General features: G+C 47.2%; 1 protein-coding gene across 1 annotated transcript; it reads right to left on the bottom strand.

The window, feature by feature from the left end:
• Positions 1-2,333: 2,333 nt before the first annotated feature.
• On the bottom strand, positions 2,334-15,983 carry LOC105872012 (HLA class II histocompatibility antigen, DRB1 beta chain). Its single transcript, XM_076003448.1, has 6 exons — positions 15,788-15,983; positions 6,379-6,645; positions 4,219-4,503; positions 3,399-3,509; positions 2,974-2,997; positions 2,334-2,672 (listed from the first exon to the last, which is right to left on the bottom strand). Exons 1-6 carry the CDS (start codon positions 15,885-15,887, stop codon positions 2,659-2,661), a joined length of 801 nt encoding a protein of 266 aa, XP_075859563.1. The 5' UTR covers positions 15,888-15,983; the 3' UTR covers positions 2,334-2,658.
• Between the last annotated feature and the right edge of the window lie 1,492 nt (positions 15,984-17,475).

Here is a 17,475-nt window from a genome sequence, read left to right as displayed (position 1 = left end):
TTTGTTACATACATGGATTGCATATAGTAGTGTAGTCAGGGATTTTGGAGTATCCATCATCCAAATAATGTACAGTGCGCCTTTTAAGTAACCTCTCATCATCCCAAGTACAAGGGATGAGCCCTGCCCTGGGAAAACCACCTTCATGGTCATGGCGTCTCCCCTGCCAGGTAAGTACACTTCTGTTTCTTCTTATTGTTGAATAGTATTACATTGTATGGATGTAGCACGTTTTGTTTATCCATTTATAATGCAAGGGTATTTGGATTGTTTCCAGTTTGGGGCTATATGGCTAGCGCGCTCTGACCATGTGCACACATATCTTTGTGACGACATATGTTTCCAGTTCTTTTTGGTAGATTCCAAGGAGTGAAACTGCTAGATCACATGAAAAATGTTTATTACACTTTTTAAGAAATTGCCTAAGTATTGTCCAAAGTACTTTTAACATTATACACTCTCACCAGCAAGACTTAGAAAAATCTATTTATCTTCTAACATAATTAGGTTGATGATGGTAACAAAAATAACACCTGTTTTATTAATTTAATACTTTCTATGTTTCAGTTTTATTAATCAGGGATCCATTTTGTGAAAGGAATGAGTTTGAAATACGCCTTATCAACACATTGGAACACTCCATTTATCTTAAGCTAAATCTCAACTGTTGAGGTTATTATTCTGGACTCTGTTCAGTAGTGTTTCTAATCAGTGATTCAGTACAGTACCAAGGCGTATTAAAACAGATGTGTATATGTCTTAGCATCCTGCAGAGCTCCTCATCCCTTATTATACTTCTTTGTTTTCAAAAATTCCCCTGGAAAATATATTTTCCTCATAAAATTACATAAAATCATACTGTATTAAATTCTAAAAACAAGCAATCATTTTGCCTGCTTTTTAAATCATAATTTGGTAAATGGCTGTCATTTAATATTCAATGTTTTTTTAAAAAGACTCAAAACATTGAAGATGCCTATCAAGAATCTATAGGCCTTCATGAGGAAATTAACTAAAATACTAACAATCTAATAGTACCAGAAATTATCGTTTCCCCAACCCTAAAATCATTCTCTCCTACCCCACCCAACATTTTTCTTTTGAAGAAGATTTGATTTTGCCCCCTGTCTTCCCATGTGTCAGGCCCACTCCACAAAGCTTGGGTCACGGTTTGAGCCCCACTGTGATCCCATGGCCCTTCCAGTGTGTGAGGAAGCAGGTCTAATAGGAACACTGGGAAAAGCTTAGTTGCTCTTTCTAAAAGCACACAGGAAGAAATAGTTTCCTTTTCCTGCCTTTGGAAGCTGTGAGAGAACATGAACCCTATTCCACCACCTCAGGAAAGCTGACCTGCCGCGCACGACAGAGAGATGAGCTATCAGGTTCCAGGATGGCTGGCGATGCCACCAGGCTGCTGACCTAGCAGCCCTCGGGAGGCCCTGCCACGGCTCCACCTGCTGTGTGGACTAATGAGTGAAGCCAGTTAGATCGGCTTCCCTGCTACTCGCACCTCCGTTGAGATAGTCATTCCACACATTTTAATTCTGCCTTGTGATTTCACACACGGGTCTGGTGTAAAATGAGACAAATCATTTCTTCATTTCAGGGAAAAAGCACGAGTATAGTCACTACCCTGGGATCAAACAGAACAGCTGTGACTATCAGCTTATTAAATTCCTATAGGATGGTGTGCGTTGCACAAATAATACATAATTAAAAATAAAGTATACATAAAATAAACTTTTAATTTGATTGAAAATAAGATCATGGTTATCTCTGACAGTGGGAAAATTGTGTTCAATAATTATTAATATGAAATAATCTTCTGAATTGGTTATCTGCTTTTTAGATTTGACTTAAATTTGAAACGGACTCTTCAGATGGAACAAAGTGGCAGGACCCTGCATCTTCTTAATTAGCTTGCTTGTGTCGCTCTGAAATCTAACCAACTGCTTCATAATAGTATATTATTGAAGTCTACAGAATTTAGAACTATATACTGGTACTTTCTAGCTGGCTTCTCAGTATATACTATTGTCAAGTTTGTTTCAGTCTGTTTTGCAGACTGAATGTTTGTGCATTGCCTTTTTAAATTTTCGACTTAAAATTTGAACATTTTTTATAATTGACAAAAATTATATAGTAATTATATATGGTGTACAGCATGATGTTTTGATGTATGTCTACACTGTGGAATGGCTGAACCAAGCTCTTTAACATACATGTTACCTCACATACTTGTCATGTATAAATGAAAACCACTATTGTATTGGGATCTAATCTTCTCTTTCTCTTTTCTATTTCTTGTCCTCAAAGCTGTATGAAGCACATGGTTTTCCACTCCATGTTTATTTGAGAAAAATTTAATAAAGTAACTCAGGACAAGGTGAGTTCAGATGCACAGGAGGCAGTAAGGGTTGGGTACAAAGGGGACCAGGAAAGAATGGACGTACGGTGCTGAGTCAACATTGGGACGTCCAGGCCAAGGGCAAGGGCTGAGGAAGCCATTAGGGAGGGCATTTTCTGCAGGGCCACTGAACCAGGAGCGAACAAGGACTGAGAAAGCACTCTCTTTGTGGAAGAACAAGCCAAGCAGGAAAACTCCTCATGCTGCGAAGCTGGGACGGAAGTTTCTTCCTGAGTGTCACCATCTTCACCTCAGCTCAGGAGTCCTGCAGGAGACAGAGGACAGTGTTGTTTTCAGACTTAACTCTACAAACAGTTTCTTTCCCCTCTTTCAGGGCCTCGTGTGAGACGACTGCAGGAAGAAGAAAGACATATTAAGTCTTCCTGAGCCTTTGCCACTGCAGAGCACAGGCCTTTTACTAAGCAGAGATAAGACTCTACTGTAAACTGCCTGACCAGAAATTTGGACCCAAACTGTTTCCCATGACTTCTGCCTGTGTCTTGCCACCTTTACCATTGTTCTAGAGAAACTGGAACTGTCTCTCAAAGAGGATGAAAGGGCATTACCTGTTGGCTGAAGTCCAGAGTGTCCTGGGAAAGAGATGGAAAATACACACTTAAAAGATGTAGAATCAAATCTGTCCTCAAATACAACGTCCCCAGGCCCAGATCTCCCACATGAGATTTCTCTAACACCACGACCCACACCAGGAGGGGCAGAGAGCGAGCAGAAACTGAGAGCCTGTGCCCCAGGCAGCTTCTGTCACATAAAACCAGTGGAATTTCATTAGCTTTATGCAGGCCATAAGCCCTTACGCTTTGACATAGTAACCAGGGATTGTTGATTTTGAGATTTCCAGGAAATTTGAGGTCAACTGGGGAAAGACGGCTTTACACAGGGCCACGGACACACTGAGAACTAGCGTCAGCATGGCCATATTTCTTCCTCCAGAAAAGTGTATGGGGAGACTCAGCTACCAGCAGTTCCTCACCTTTCTGATTCCTGAAGTAGATGAACAGCCCCAGCCCAAGGAAGAGCAGACCCAGAACAAAGCCCCCGACTCCACTCAGCATCTTGCCCTGCGCAGATTCAGACTCTGCTCCTGAGAGAAGAAGCCAGGTTGAGTGATTTTTACCTCAAGCCAGCTTCTCTAATTGAGACCCTGTGATTCAGAGCTTTGAGAATGGGGGAAGAAGTCTGCCTTGGAAGCACCAAAATACTTGGCCATTTCTGGAAGAGACTATAAAATCACACTCAGTAGCTACAAGGTTCAGGCATTGAACTCCTTTAAATATTACCACCCTGACATAAAGCAGGGCTTGAACATCTGACAAACAAAAAGCCTGGAACTCAGTGCGGTTAAGTAGCTTGTCTAGAGTGGCAGGGCTAATAAAAGGCAGAGCTGAGATCGGACCCCCCTCACATCAGGAAGGCCCCCCCATCCCTACACCGCTCCTCTTCTCAGATGCAAAGGGACAACTCAGAGCGACAGCAGCGGGGCCAGCAGTGCAATCCCAGCCCCAGAGGCAGGGCCTGGTGTCCAGGGCCAGGGGGTGATCAAGACCTTCGACATCATGAAAGGTTCAAAACAGGAACAGCCTCTTTTCTGCCTGCCAGATATGATCGCTTCCCCAGGGGGTATAAGTGATTCTGGAAACTACCGCAGGGCTGCCCCCAGTGACTGTGCTGAAGGGCAAGAAAACACGGAGCAAATGAAAATATGACGTTGGAGAGGAGAAACCTGACGCTGGGGGCTAAGCAGAGTCCCCTCCCTGGTGGGCGGGACTGTGTGAGGTTGGAAGGCTGCTCACTCCATTCCACCGAGACAGGGCTCGGGCGGCTGGGGTGCTCCACGTGGCAGGTGTAAACCTCTCCACTCTGAGGAACTGTCTCGAGCATCACCAGGGTCTGGAAGGTCCAGTCTCCGTTCCGGATCAGGCCTGTGGAGGAGACCACCGCGGCCTCCTCCTCCCGGCCGTTCCGGAGCCACTTGACTTCAATGCTGCCTGGATAGAAACCGTTCACGGAGCAGACCAGGAGGTTGTGGCGCTGCAGGGGCTGAGTCTTCGCAGGATACACGGTCACCTTAGGCTCAGCTAGGAGGGAAAGATAGAGGGAGTAAGTGAGGAATACAAGATAAGCCTCCTCGGTTGGCTGTCCTGCTCTCTCCAAATCCAGGCTCGGTCTCAGGCAGGCCTCCAGCAAAGTGTACTGTCGCGAGCCTTGAAATTAATCCTTACAGCAGGGACCTACCAGGTTTGAGAGATGTTGAGGAAAATTGTGTTTGTTTTTTTCATAGCTTGAAACTGCTATTTATTACGAAGTTGAAGTGTTTGAAAATCTTTGCAAAGCATCTATTATATTAATTAACAGTGTGATTTCTGGAGCCAGACTGCCTGGTTTGGATCCAGGCTCCTACGGGTCAACACTGGGAGAGTTTTTCAATTCCTCTGGGCCTCATCTTTCTCACCTTTAATGCAGGATAATAATACTAGTTTATCTCATGGGATCATGTGAGGATCAATGCACCTAAAATACATGAAACTATGACTGCACGTAGCCTTCAATTTATGTTAGCTATTTATTGTCCTTGTTTACCCTGAGAGAAAAGTATGATTCAAAGCAGTATGGATAGACAGGCGGACAGAGCAGGGTAGACAGGGGTGAGGAGTATGAAGCTTTAGGAATGCTACTTCACACATTAGAACACCACAGAAACGGCTCTGCCCCTGAGAAGGAGGAACAGAAAGAAGTTTCTCTAACTCTGTGAGTTCAGTCTCTAGAAAAGCATGAGTCCTAAAGGAGAGAGACAGGAGTAAGGAAAGTCATTCATTTTAAAAAGTTCTTATATTCACATTGAGCTGATCAGTCTGTCTCCATTGCAAAACAACCATAATTATTATTAGAGCTACCATTTTTAAGTCTAAAGGTATAATACGTAACTACTTAAATACTATTACCATTGTTATAAAAATAGTAACACCATGTTAACAAATTGCAATTTGAAAAACTAGTTTCACAATCATTTCCAATATATATAAATATACAGTGAGGAAAAGAATTCCAAAAAATTTAGACCTGAAAGAATCCTCAGAAAGGTCAGAAGTGCCTCAGAGGTCTCCTCACTTCCCCTGAAAATCAGTCTAATACTTTTTCGGAATGAAATGCTTATGCAAACAAACACTCCACTCATTTCAGAGGTGTCAGGATCACCAAGGGCGTGTGCGGTGACAGTCTGTGGCTGGACTGGCCGCCTCACGTTGCCCCAAACCGTTCACACTCTCTCCTCTCCTCCGCTAATGCTCCGCCGCAACCAGGACACCGCACTCCTCCCCCGCATCTGAGGCCCATGGCAGTCCAGGCCCCCTCAGCCGCCGCCTAGGAAGGCCCAAGCAAAGCGCCTCCCGCATCGCCCCATTACAGTCACGCGCCGCCCCCCACAGTGCCCCACCGCGGTCACGCGCCACCCCGCAGCGCCCCATCACAGTCACGCACCGCCCCCGCAGCGCCCCACCGCGGTCACGCGCCGCCCCCCGCAGCGCCCCACCGCGGTCACGCGCCGCCGCCCGCAGCGCCCCACCGCGGTCACCCGCCGCCGCCCGCAGCGCCCCACCGCGGTCACCCGCCGCCCCCGCAGCGCCCCACCGCGGTCACGCGCCGCCCCCGCAGCGCCCCACCGCGGTCACGCGCCGCCCCCGCAGCGCCCCACCGCGGTCACGCGCCGCCCCCGCAGCGCCCCCACCGCGGTCACGCGCCGCCCCCGCAGCGCCCCACCGCGGTCACGCGCCGCCCCCGCAGCGCCCCACCGCGGTCACGCGCCGCCCCCGCAGCGCCCCACCGCGGTCACGCGCCGCCCCCGCAGCGCCCCACCACGGTCACGCGCCGCCCCCGCAGCGCCCCCACCGCGGTCACGCGCCGGCCGGTGACTTCCGCTCGCCCACAGCCCTGGGCGCTCGCCCGCCCGCGCTCACCTCGGCGCCGCACGCTGAAGCTCTCGATGACCCCGTAGTTGTGTCTGCACCTGTCCACCCCGGCCCGCGTCTGCTCCATGAAGTCCTTCTGGCGGTTCAAGTACTCGGCGATCGGCCGGCCCAGCTCCGTCACCGCCCGGTACTCGCCCACGTCGCTGTCGAAGCGCAGGATCTCCTCCCGGTTGTAGATGACTCTCACCAGGAGCCGCACCCGCTGCGTCCCGTTGTAGAAATGACACTCACCCTTAGGGTGCAACAGGAAACGTGCTGTGGGGACACAGAGGGTCCGGTCACGCGCCGCCTCGCGGGCCGACACTGACCGCGACGCCCACGGCCCGGGGGGGGGGGACAGGGGGTAATGTCCCCCTCCCCGGGCCTCTCCCTGCCGGGACCCTCCGGGCCGAGCCGCGGGGGCCCCCCAGCCTCTGCCGCCAGCCGCTGCCCGGCCCGCAGCGTCCTTCCCGAACCCACGGGCGCCTCGCGCGGATCCGGCGGGCGCGACTCTCCCCTGCGGAGCTTCAAGCGCGGTGAAGGGGACGCGCGGGACCGCGCAGGGCTGAGGGCTGCCCGGGAGCGCGGCCCCCCATGACGGAGTGTGGGGCGATCTGAGTGTGGGGCGATCTGAGTGTGGGGCGACCTGAGTGTGGGGCGACCTGAGTGTGGGGGCGATCTGAGTGTGGGGCGACCTGAGTGTGGGGGCGATCTGAGAGTCGGGGCGACCTGAGTGTGGGGCGATCTGAGTGTGGGGCGACCTGAGTGTGGGGCGACCTGAGTGTGGGGGCGATCTGAGTGTGGGGCGACCTGAGTGTGGGGGCGATCTGAGAGTCGGGGCGACCTGAGTGTGGGGGCGATCTGAGTGTGGGGCGATCTGAGTGTGGGGCGACCTGAGTGTGGGGCGATCTGAGTGTGGGGCGATCTGAGTGTGGGGCGACCTGAGTGTGGGGGCGACCTGAGTGTGGGGGCGATCTGAGAGTCGGGGCGACCTGAGTGTGGGGGCGATCTGAGTGTGGGGCGATCTGAGTGTGGGGCGACCTGAGTGTGGGGCGATCTGAGTGTGGGCGACCTGAGTGTGGGGCGACCTGAGTGTGGGGCGACCTGAGTGTGGGGGCGATCTGAGTGTGGGGCGATCTGAGTGTGGGGCGACCTGAGTGTGGGGCGATCTGAGTGTGGGGCGATCTGAGTGTGGGGGCGATCTGAGAGTCGGGGCGATCTGAGTGTGGGGCCATCTGAGTGTGGGGCGACCTGAGTGTGGGGCGACCTGAGTGTGGGGGCGATCTGAGAGTCGGGGCGATCTGAGTGTGGGGCCATCTGAGTTTCGGGGGGATGTGAGAGTCGGGGTGATCTGAGAGTATCCGGGCGATGTGAGAGTCGGGGCGATCTGAGAGTCGGGGCAATGTGAGAGTTGGGGCGATCTGGGAGTCGGGGCGATCTGAGTGTGGGGCCATCTGAGTGTCGGGGCGATGTGAGAGTCGGGGCGATCTGAGAGTCGGGGTGATCTGAGTGTGGGGCAATCTGAGAGTCGGGGCGATCTGAGTGTCGGGGCGATCTGAGTGTGGGGCGATCTGAGTGTCTGGGCGATCTGAGTGTCGGGGCCATCTGAGAGTGGGGTGATCTGAGAGTCGGGGGGATCTGAGTGTGGGGTGATCTGAGTGTGGGGGCGATCTGAGTGTGGGGTGACCTGAGTGTGGGGCGATCTGAGTGTGGGGGCGATCTGAGTGTCGGGGCGATGTGAGAGTCGGGGCGATCTGAGAGTCGGGGCGATCTGAGAGTCGGGGCAATGTGAGAGTTGGGGCGATCTGGGAGTCGGGGCGATCTGAGTGTGGGGCGATCTGAGTGTCGGGGCGATGTGAGAGTCGGGGCAATGTGAGAGTCGGGGCGATCTGAGAGTCGGGGCGATCTGAGTGTGGGGCAATCTGAGAGTCGGGGCGATCTGAGTGTGGGGCGATCTGAGAGTCGGGGCGATCTGAGTGTCGGGGCGATCTGAGTGTGGGGCGATCTGAGTGTCCGGGCGATCTGAGTGTCGGGGCGATCTGAGAGTGGGGTGATCTGAGAGTCGGGGGGATCTGAGTGTGGGGTGATCTGAGTGTGGGGGCGATCTGAGTGTGGGGTGACCTGAGTGTGGGGCGATCTGAGTGTGGGGGCGATCTGAGTGTGGGGGCGATCTGAGTGTGGGGCGATCTGAGTGTCGGGGCGATCTGAGAGTGGGGTGATCTGAGAGTCGGGGCGATCTGAGTGTGGGGCGATCTGAGTGTGGGGGCGATCTGAGTGTGGGGTGACCTGAGTGTGGGGCGATCTGAGTGTGGGGGCGATCTGAGTGTGGGGTGACCTGAGTGTGGGGCGATCTGAGTGTGGGGGCAATCTGAGTGTGGGGCGATCTGAGAGTGGGGTGATCTGAGAGTCGGGGCGATCTGAGTGTGGGGCGATCTGAGTGTGGGGGCGATCTGAGTGTGGGGTGACCTGAGTGTGGGGTGATCTGAGTGTGGGGGCGATCTGAGTGTGGGGTGACCTGAGTGTGGGGCGATCTGAGTGTGGGGCGATCTGAGTGTGGGGCGATCTGAGTGTCGGGGCGATCTGAGAGTTGGGGCGGTCGGAGAGTTGGGGCGTTCCAGGCGGGACGAAAGCACGTCGGGGACGAGCGCGGTCAGCGCGGGACTCGGGCAGTGCAGCCACAGCCGCAGGGGCCTGCGGGCTTTGCAGACCCGTCGCCCCCCGCACTCCCGCACTGGTGGAGGCCGAGGCCGTCCTCCCAGCTCTCCTGATGAGGACCAGGCGGGAGCGGAAGGACGGACGCGACCGGGCAGAGGGCTCTCAGGAGTTGGTTGTTGGAAGAATTTGCTAGAAGCAGCCGTCTGCCCACCGTGCTCTGCCACACAGGACGCGAGCTGCTCGTAGCAGGAAGCGACTTTCTCCTGCGGGTTTGGCCAGAATCAAGGAACTGAACAGGGCAGGGGAGGGCTCGGCCGTCCCGAGTGTGAAGCCCTCACCGAGCCCTCTGTGCCGACTCTCCTCTGGACTCAGCCCACCCGCGCGTGGGCCGGCCGTGCTGCCCCCAGCCTGCGTGTGAGTCTGCCCTCTGGTCATCCCCTTCCAGCGGGGCGTCTGGAGCCGGAGCAGGGCCGTCCGAAGAGTGCGGCGACGATGCGACTGGAAGGCCACTGGTGTGGGCAGGGGACAGAGTGGACGCGTGCCCGTGTCTGGACAAGAAGGGAGGCACATTCCAGGTAAAGGTAGAACCTGCCGCGAAAGCTCGAAAGAATCGAGAAACTTCTGCCAGAAACGAGAGGGAAGTTCACTGAAGCACAGAGTGAGGGGACGGAGTTGTAAGATTAGGCTGGAGAAATCGCACAAAGTCAGGCACATAAAAGCCTTGTGTAGGGTGTTAGGAGTTTGGATTATACTAAATGCAGTGGGAAACTACCAAAGAAGTTTAAGGAGCTTATAACCATGATCCCAATATAGGTCCACAAATCCTTTTTTGCCTTTTTAAATCCAGAAAGCCCAGAAATCCAGTTGTTTTTTTAATTTGGTGCCAAAACTCATTTGGCAAATCTGATCTGAAGAGTTAAGGGGTCAAACATGTTTCAGACTCTTATTGGTGACATGTGCTTCTGCCATTTCGATATATATAAACATACGTGTGTAAATATGCACATACATACTGTATATATATATATTGATGTTTTTGTCTTTATGTTTACTTGAACTGTGCAAATGTCAAAAAGTTAAAGAATAATCGCTGTGGTTAATAAAAGTGAGATGAGATGGAAGCATGTTACATTATCAACAGTATAGAATGAAGAATTACTTCAGAAATCTGAGGCATTTAACTCAAAAATATTTGCAGCAATCATCAATATTTATGACTTACAATAGCAAGTTGTTGAAAATTGATATAGTGATAACCAAGAACTCACCAAAATTTTGAGGACTAAAAATAAAACTGAACATCTTAAACTTGCAGTGATTGAATGGACTGGACAAGAAAGTGGTGAATTTATGCAGCTATCTAGTTTGGTAATGAAACAAGTGAAAATAAATCAAGAAGACCTGACCTGGGAGGTGAATATTTATATTAATAAAAAGTGTGAGTCTAGAATTATTTAGAAGCAACACAGTGTAAACCAGTGTTCTTGACCTTGACACTATTGACATTTGAACCAGACAGTTTTTATTTGGGGGCCAGGTTGGGGGACTGTCTACTGGTGTCCTTGGCCTCTATTCATTTAGATGTCAGAAGAAATTCCTGCTGTGACAACCAAAAATGGCTCCAGACATTGCCAAATGTTCCCCAGGGGGGTGGAAGGAGGGAAGGTAGGTAGACAGGAAGGGAGGGAAGATGAACTATCCCTGGGTGAGAACCACTGGTGTAAACCATCTGAAAAACCTGTGGTGAAAAAGCCACCATTAATCATAGAGCAGCTGAGAACTACATTAAAAAAATCCACCAAAATTATATCTGTTGAAAATCTTTGTCCTACATAAAGCTTATGCTTTTAGGAATCCAGTCCCAAGGCAGAACAATTATTCTTTAACTTTTTGACATTTGCACAGTTCAAGTAAACATAAAAACAAAAACATATATATATATATATATATACATACACAGCATATATGTGCATATTTACACACATATGTTTATATATATTGAAATGGCAGAAGCACATGTCACCAATAAGAGTCTGAAACATGTTTGACCCCTTAACTCTTCAGATCAGATTTGCCAAATGAGTTTTGGCACCAAATTAAAAAAACAACTAGATTTCTGGGCTTTCTGGATTTAAAAAGGAAAATAAAAAGTACTATTTTTCTAGCAAAGTAAATTTTTTCAGAACCAAGGTTTATTGATTTCTTTGCCTTGCCCTTCAGATACCAAGTCATATAATTTATCTTTCACATCACCTTCCTTCTTACTTTCTCTGCCACTGGTCCACTGCTTATCTATAGTGATAAACTACAGCCACAGCCATTTTATTCCTGTTCAATGCCCCAACTAACGCATTTTCTAACTTTCGGTCTCTTATTCCCAACAATACAAGTGGGCATCAAATTACCAGCGTTGGCCAGACGTAGACCTCTTATTTCTGTAGTCAAGTCCCCTCAGAAGGGGAGAGACTAAGAAGACGACATCCTCATATAGAGTTTACCAAAAATGAGCAGGTCCCCAGACTTTGAATAGAGACGTTCACAAGCCTCCTTTTGTCTTGTAAGAGGAGTGCACTCTGAGTCAGACAATTGTTCATATTATTCACAAATTCTCTAAGTGCCTTCTTCACAGATGAGCAAGTTAAAAAATAAAAATATGTGAAGTTGCCGTCACTGTAGCTTACATAGCTAGAACTGTAGTCTATGCTCATGTGCCCAACTTAAGGTTGCCAGATTTAGCAAATAAAAAGTACAGGACACTCAGTTAAATTTGGATTTCAAATAAATTGTTGTTATTTATCCAGATTTCACCAGGCATCTTGTATTTTATTTGACAACCCTAGCCCAACTTTCTAACAAAACCTAAGAAAAAGAGGTTTTTAATACTTCCTTGTGCTCTTCAGCACATGTCCATGCTAGCCAGCACATCGTGTGAACCTATATGGAACTTTCAAATGCAAAATGAATTAAAGTTTCTCCTGTATATTGGAACTATCCCCCACCCTAAGACATACCTTGGCACATATGAATATCAGAAATTCTATCAGTAATTCAGAGCCAATCTTATTACTATTCACTATGGGTGGTTGGAATCTCAGGCTCTAGAATCAGAAAATACGAATTTAAACATGATCTCTTCAACTTAGGTTAATTTTTAACAAGCATGAGGCTTTTTTCTTTATCTATAGAGTGGATTTAATAATAGCAGGTGTCCCACAAGATTACTGTTAAGTGTAAAATTAAGTAGTGACTGTTTGTAGTGCTGATCACATAATGAACACTCAAATATATTTGCATCTTAATTTGTATAATCCCTGTAAATGCAAGCTTGCAAATAATTCATCATGATTTGGCAATTGTCTTCTATTAATTTTATCAATAATTAACATTTTGAACATATAAGTACTGCAATGCTGGTTTATGTATAATAGTGCAATATACCTAAACCTAACACAAAAACAGTGTGCTGACATAGAAAAGAGGGACCTTCTATACACCCAGATTTATACTGCAATCTCATTTCTAGCACTAATGTGACACTGAGTAAGTTACTTATACCCTTTGAATTTTAGATTCCATAGAAGTACATGTTTTTAAATGCTGCAGATATGAAAGGATAGTTATTAGCATTGCATACTGGCATGTATAGGCCTGGTACATAGTCACTACAAAATGTTACAATGCTCCATGCTGTTAGAGACCAACTTTGTTCACCACTCCCTTCTCATCATGTAGCGTAATATTTGATATATTCTTTTTTTAAAGGCATTTCCAAATATTCTGTAAATATCTGGTATATTCTAAGTCACTAATAAATATTGACAGTATGAGTTAATGAGTTTTTGCGTAACCAGTCACCAGTGTATACAAGGGCCAGCTAGTGTGTCCTTGCTAATGCCTGAACATCTCTCTCAAGTCCTGTTGCTTCTCTTCAGCCTGTTTATTCCTTTAGTTTAGGTCCAGCTGGCTCCCTGCCCCCAGAGCACCGTCCTTCCCTGAGGCCTGTTACTCAAAAGAGCCAACCACAATCCAGCCCTCACTTCTACTTGCTCTTTGAATGGTCCGACCCAGTTTCCAGCCTGGGTACCGCACTGACTCAAATGTCAAGTCCACCAACCCCGGTGCTCGCTTCTCTCTCACATTCTCACTTCACCTGCCTCTTAGTGGTAGTCACCACAACTGGCCGCCCTCCCCGTAACCCTGAAAACAATCTATTTTCCTTGACTTTCATGAATCATGTTTTCTTGGGTTTTCTCCAACGTCACGGGGCTCCTTCTCAGTCCCCTTTGCTGGCCCTGAGCCCTGTCCTCTTTTCTTACACGTGGTCTATCTCCTGATGCAACCTCTTCTACTCCCCTGGAATTTAACACAGCACTTGTGTCAGCGATGCCAACATAAATACCTTCAGCTCTGGCCTCGCCTTGAACTCCAATGTCTTATATTCAACCGACCTCCTGATGACTTCACATAAATATCAAAAAATCACCTCAAACTTACCTTAAACAAAACCTTTATTTCTAACTACCCACTTCAGATTGTTTCCTCCCACATTCTTCCCTATCTCAACAAACAGCACCACCATCCACCTATTTATCAAGACAAAATCCTACGGAATAAGCTTGATTTTCTACTCCCCTTAGATTTAACCCATTAACAAGCTATGCGAGAACGTATCTCGAATATGCTCACTTCATCTTTATCACCACTGCACTAAATGAAGCCACAAGCCTGTCTTCCCGGGAGAATTCTGCTGTGCTCCTAAATGGTCTCCCTGACTCTGCTCATGAACCCCAACTATCCAATCTCCTTAGTAGCTAGAATTATTTTTAATTGAATATAAATTGACTCTCCTTGTAACAGTTCAGTAGCTTCCCATATCTATTTAAATAAAATTCAGATTTCTTACCTGGGCCAGCAGGGCCCAATCCGATGAGGCTCCTGGCTTCCTCTCCACCCTGCCTGGTCCCATGCCGCCCCACCGCTTTGCTTGCTACGCGTCAGCCACTCTAGCTTTGTCTGCCTTAAACACGGCACACACCTCCTACACCTTGGCCCTTCCCGTTCCATCCCCTGGAACACTTGTCCAACACAGCTGTCTCTCATTATTCTTGTCTCAGCTAAATGTCACTTTCTCAGGGAGAACTCCGTAACCACGTGAACTGAAGTTGGATGAATCTAATTTTCTCTCTCCAATCACCTTGTCTTTTTCTCAAAGTACTTATTGCTCTTGAAATTTTCTTTTTCATTAAATGTTTATCGTGTTATTTTCTTTCTTCTCTGATATTAGGTATGTTACATGAGAGCAAGGACCTTTTCTATCTTATTCAAATAGAATTCTCTGAGCCTAGAACAGAGCCTAGCACATAATACTTGCTCAGAAAAATATTTGTGATCTACATGAATAAACTAGGGTTCTGGGAATTAATCACTGAGGGGATCTTGGAAAGTAAGAAGGGGCTCAAGCTCCAACACTCTTTTGTTCTGATGACACACCATGTCCCTTCCACTCCCTGTGAGAAATTCAGGCAACTTCTGCTTTCTCCTCCTTCTAGTTGAAGAAAGAGTCACAGGTAAGGAAATGGTGATTTTAGGAAATGGGGAAATTTTCATTAACTTTCATCTCTTTTGATGGATCTCATAGTGCTGAGGGTTTGGGTAAGCTTCAGGGATTTTCTGCAATGAAGTAACCAGATGTGGCTAATTAAGGAAAACATAGGCATGATGAATGAAACTGAATTCATGAAATTTAGAACAAGGCCCCAGTAGAACAATGAGTTTGCTTAGCTTGCTTATTGGCTTTCAGCTTTATTGGATGATAACAACCTTCACATTTTCTCTGTAATCCCACTCAAAGTATATGGTTTGAACCACATGAAATTGGTGATATTTGACTATTTTTGACTTACCAAAATAGAACTTTATGTAATTTATTTTACACTAGCTAAATCCCTTCTTACAAGCTCAGACTGGAGAATATGGTAGGTAGAGGAGAAACTAATATAGAAAGGTTCAAAGAAGATTCATGATGAACACTAACGTATGCCAGGTTTTCAGAGATGCCTTAAGTCCTTTAAGGGGAAAGAACACAGCGTAGATGCTCCTTATCTATAGGGTCATTCCAAGTATGAAGGATCTCTGCCTCAGCTCCAGGCTGCTTTCCCCTGGAGAAGGAGAGAGAACTAACCCAACTCCTGTCAGAGAGCCTCTAGTGTGGGGATACAGGCTTTATGAACATTGGCATTCAGGGGGAAAGAAAGAAGATTATGAGAGGGGCCTTTCGATACATCCTCACACATTAGGGAGAGGCACCGACACCACAGACACTGTTCAGGACATAACACAGGATCCTCTAGAAGAGACCCTTTGAATTCCTGACTCCCCATAAAATTTTCAGAGAAACTTTTCTTTTTCTGGCATGACTCAACATAATAAAGGGAAGTGCTGTAAGGGGAATTTATTTTTAACATCATTATTTCTAAATCCTCTCAAGACCCTGAAGAAATGTGCTACAAATCTGGAGAGGTTTTACTGAAGGAGATTTGAGAAGAAACACTCTATAAGGAGGCCTCTTACACAGGTCTCATAGAGAGGGCAAGTAGCCAGGCTTCTTTTACTGCAGAAATAATTTGGGATCCATGTGATAAACATAGGTGGTCCCTGAAGACAATGTCACAATTTTTTAATGGACATAACCTGGACACAGAGACAAAATTAACTTCCTTTCTTCCCCACCCGCAAGATCCCAGCACCCAAGGTGTGCACTTACGTCGGGTGTCCCTACCCAAAGCCAGGGGAGGGCTCAGCATCATCAGTATCACTGCCAGAGCTGCCGTCCAGGAGCCTCCAGGGAACCACAGACACACCATGCTGGAGAACAGGAAAGGACAGGTGCTAGACTAGCTCGCCTCGTCTAGCTCAGTAAGAACTATGACCCTCCTCCACCCACAGCTCAAATAATAGGAACCAGGGTATTAGTTGCTTTGCTCCTTGATTGGGTAGTCTTAGTGTGGGTGAACCAATCAGCATCAGAAGTGAACAGCATCATCAGTTGCTGGTCAGAGATTCCCTATGAAGGTCCTCTTCTGAAACTTCAATTTTCCTTCATTAAAAGATTGTTTTAATTTAGTGCTTTAAGGGTTTAATCCAGTTGCATCTGAAACACTTTAATTGGGCCCCTATTGTGAGCCGGCTCTGTGGCTGGTCAGTGATGTGCTCACTCACAGGTTTGAGCCTCGTGGAAACATTCGTCTCCCGCTTTAAGACGGAGGTTTAGGAGAAAGGGGATGGAGGGAACATGACTGCAAGTCAGGAGACCTTTAATCTGGTCCTTCGTGCACCATAATTTCGTGGCGTAGACTTGGGAAAATGACTTAACCTCTCACAGTTGAAATGAAGGCACCGTGGTCTTTCAGATTTCAACACTGAAAAATGCTGTGATGCTGTGGACACCTCAAGAAGCAGCATCCCCTGGTAACTGATGACGTGACAGAATTGTGGCTGTTGATTGGAGAGTATAATCAGTACCTCTTTACAGGTGGGGAAACCTCTGGTAAACTAAACGAAAGTGAAAGTTAGTTAATAATTTAATCTGAGTAAAAAGGTTTTTCAAGTTTGTCTCCTGAGGCTGTCACCAAGTTTAGTGGCACCTCCAGAACACACACAGGCAAGGGACTTAGAGGAGCCCATATACGTGGAATGGAGGGTCTGGAAGGTACCCTTGAACCTAACAATGTGATAAGGCCAACGGCCCAAAACAAAGTGTACAGGGAGTTGAGAGAGCGATAAAGGACTCAAAGTCAGCCTTTGACACAACTCTGCTTTAAAATAATTAATATTTTATGTTCAAAAATGTTTGGTCTCTTACTCCTGGTTCCCATTATGTTTTCCTCATTTTGTTAAGGCTATGTGCCTTCATTATTTCCCCTCTCTTGTTTTATCTTAAGGAAAGATATAAGACTTTGCCAATGAGTACATTATACAGTGTTCACAAAAGGAACACGATAGAAAAAACTATAAATTACACCTTAATGTAATCATATAATTTTAAAAATATAATTCTACTTTTAGATAATTATTACACATTAGATTGATATAAATGTAATGTCTCAGATTCAGAATGGACTTTAAAGGACAACTAACTATATGCATGAAGTTCTGCATTAATTCACATTCTACCACAATTCTGATAAGCAGCCTTACTATTTCTAGTGACCGGAGAGTCATCATGCTGCAATATAAATAACTGAAATTTATTGAGTGATTTTTAAGCATTTTATTTTCTATTTAGAATTGTACTAATGGCTTTTTATACATCATATTTTTGTTTAATTTTCACATCAACCCAATGAGATAAATACCCTTTTCATCCCTACAGGTGGAGAGAATAAAATGATGGAGATGAAATAACTTCTGCAAGGATGCGAGGCTACTAAATGGTGCACTTCAAATGGAATC

The sequence above is a fragment of the Microcebus murinus genome, chromosome 5 (genome assembly GCF_040939455.1).
Source record: "Microcebus murinus isolate Inina chromosome 5, M.murinus_Inina_mat1.0, whole genome shotgun sequence".
Taxonomy (NCBI): domain Eukaryota; kingdom Metazoa; phylum Chordata; class Mammalia; order Primates; family Cheirogaleidae; genus Microcebus; species Microcebus murinus.
Note: the sequence above shows the minus strand (reverse complement) of the source record. Positions and strands in the feature narration are given on the sequence as shown.

What these genes read in the sequence shown, in the direction of transcription:
- LOC105872012 (XM_076003448.1), bottom strand. Translation starts at nt 15,887, where the DNA reads ATGGTGTGTCTGTGGTTCCCTGGAGGCTCCTGGACGGCAGCTCTGGCA. An exon ending in TTTGGGTAGGGACACCCGAC is followed by an intron (nt 6,646 to 15,787) that starts GTAAGTGCACAC and finishes GTGTCCCCACAG; the next exon opens with CACGTTTCCTGTTGCACCCT. An exon ending in CCCTGTCTCGGTGGAATGGA is followed by an intron (nt 3,510 to 4,218) that starts GTGAGCAGCCTT and finishes TTCTTCTCTCAG; the next exon opens with GAGCAGAGTCTGAATCTGCG.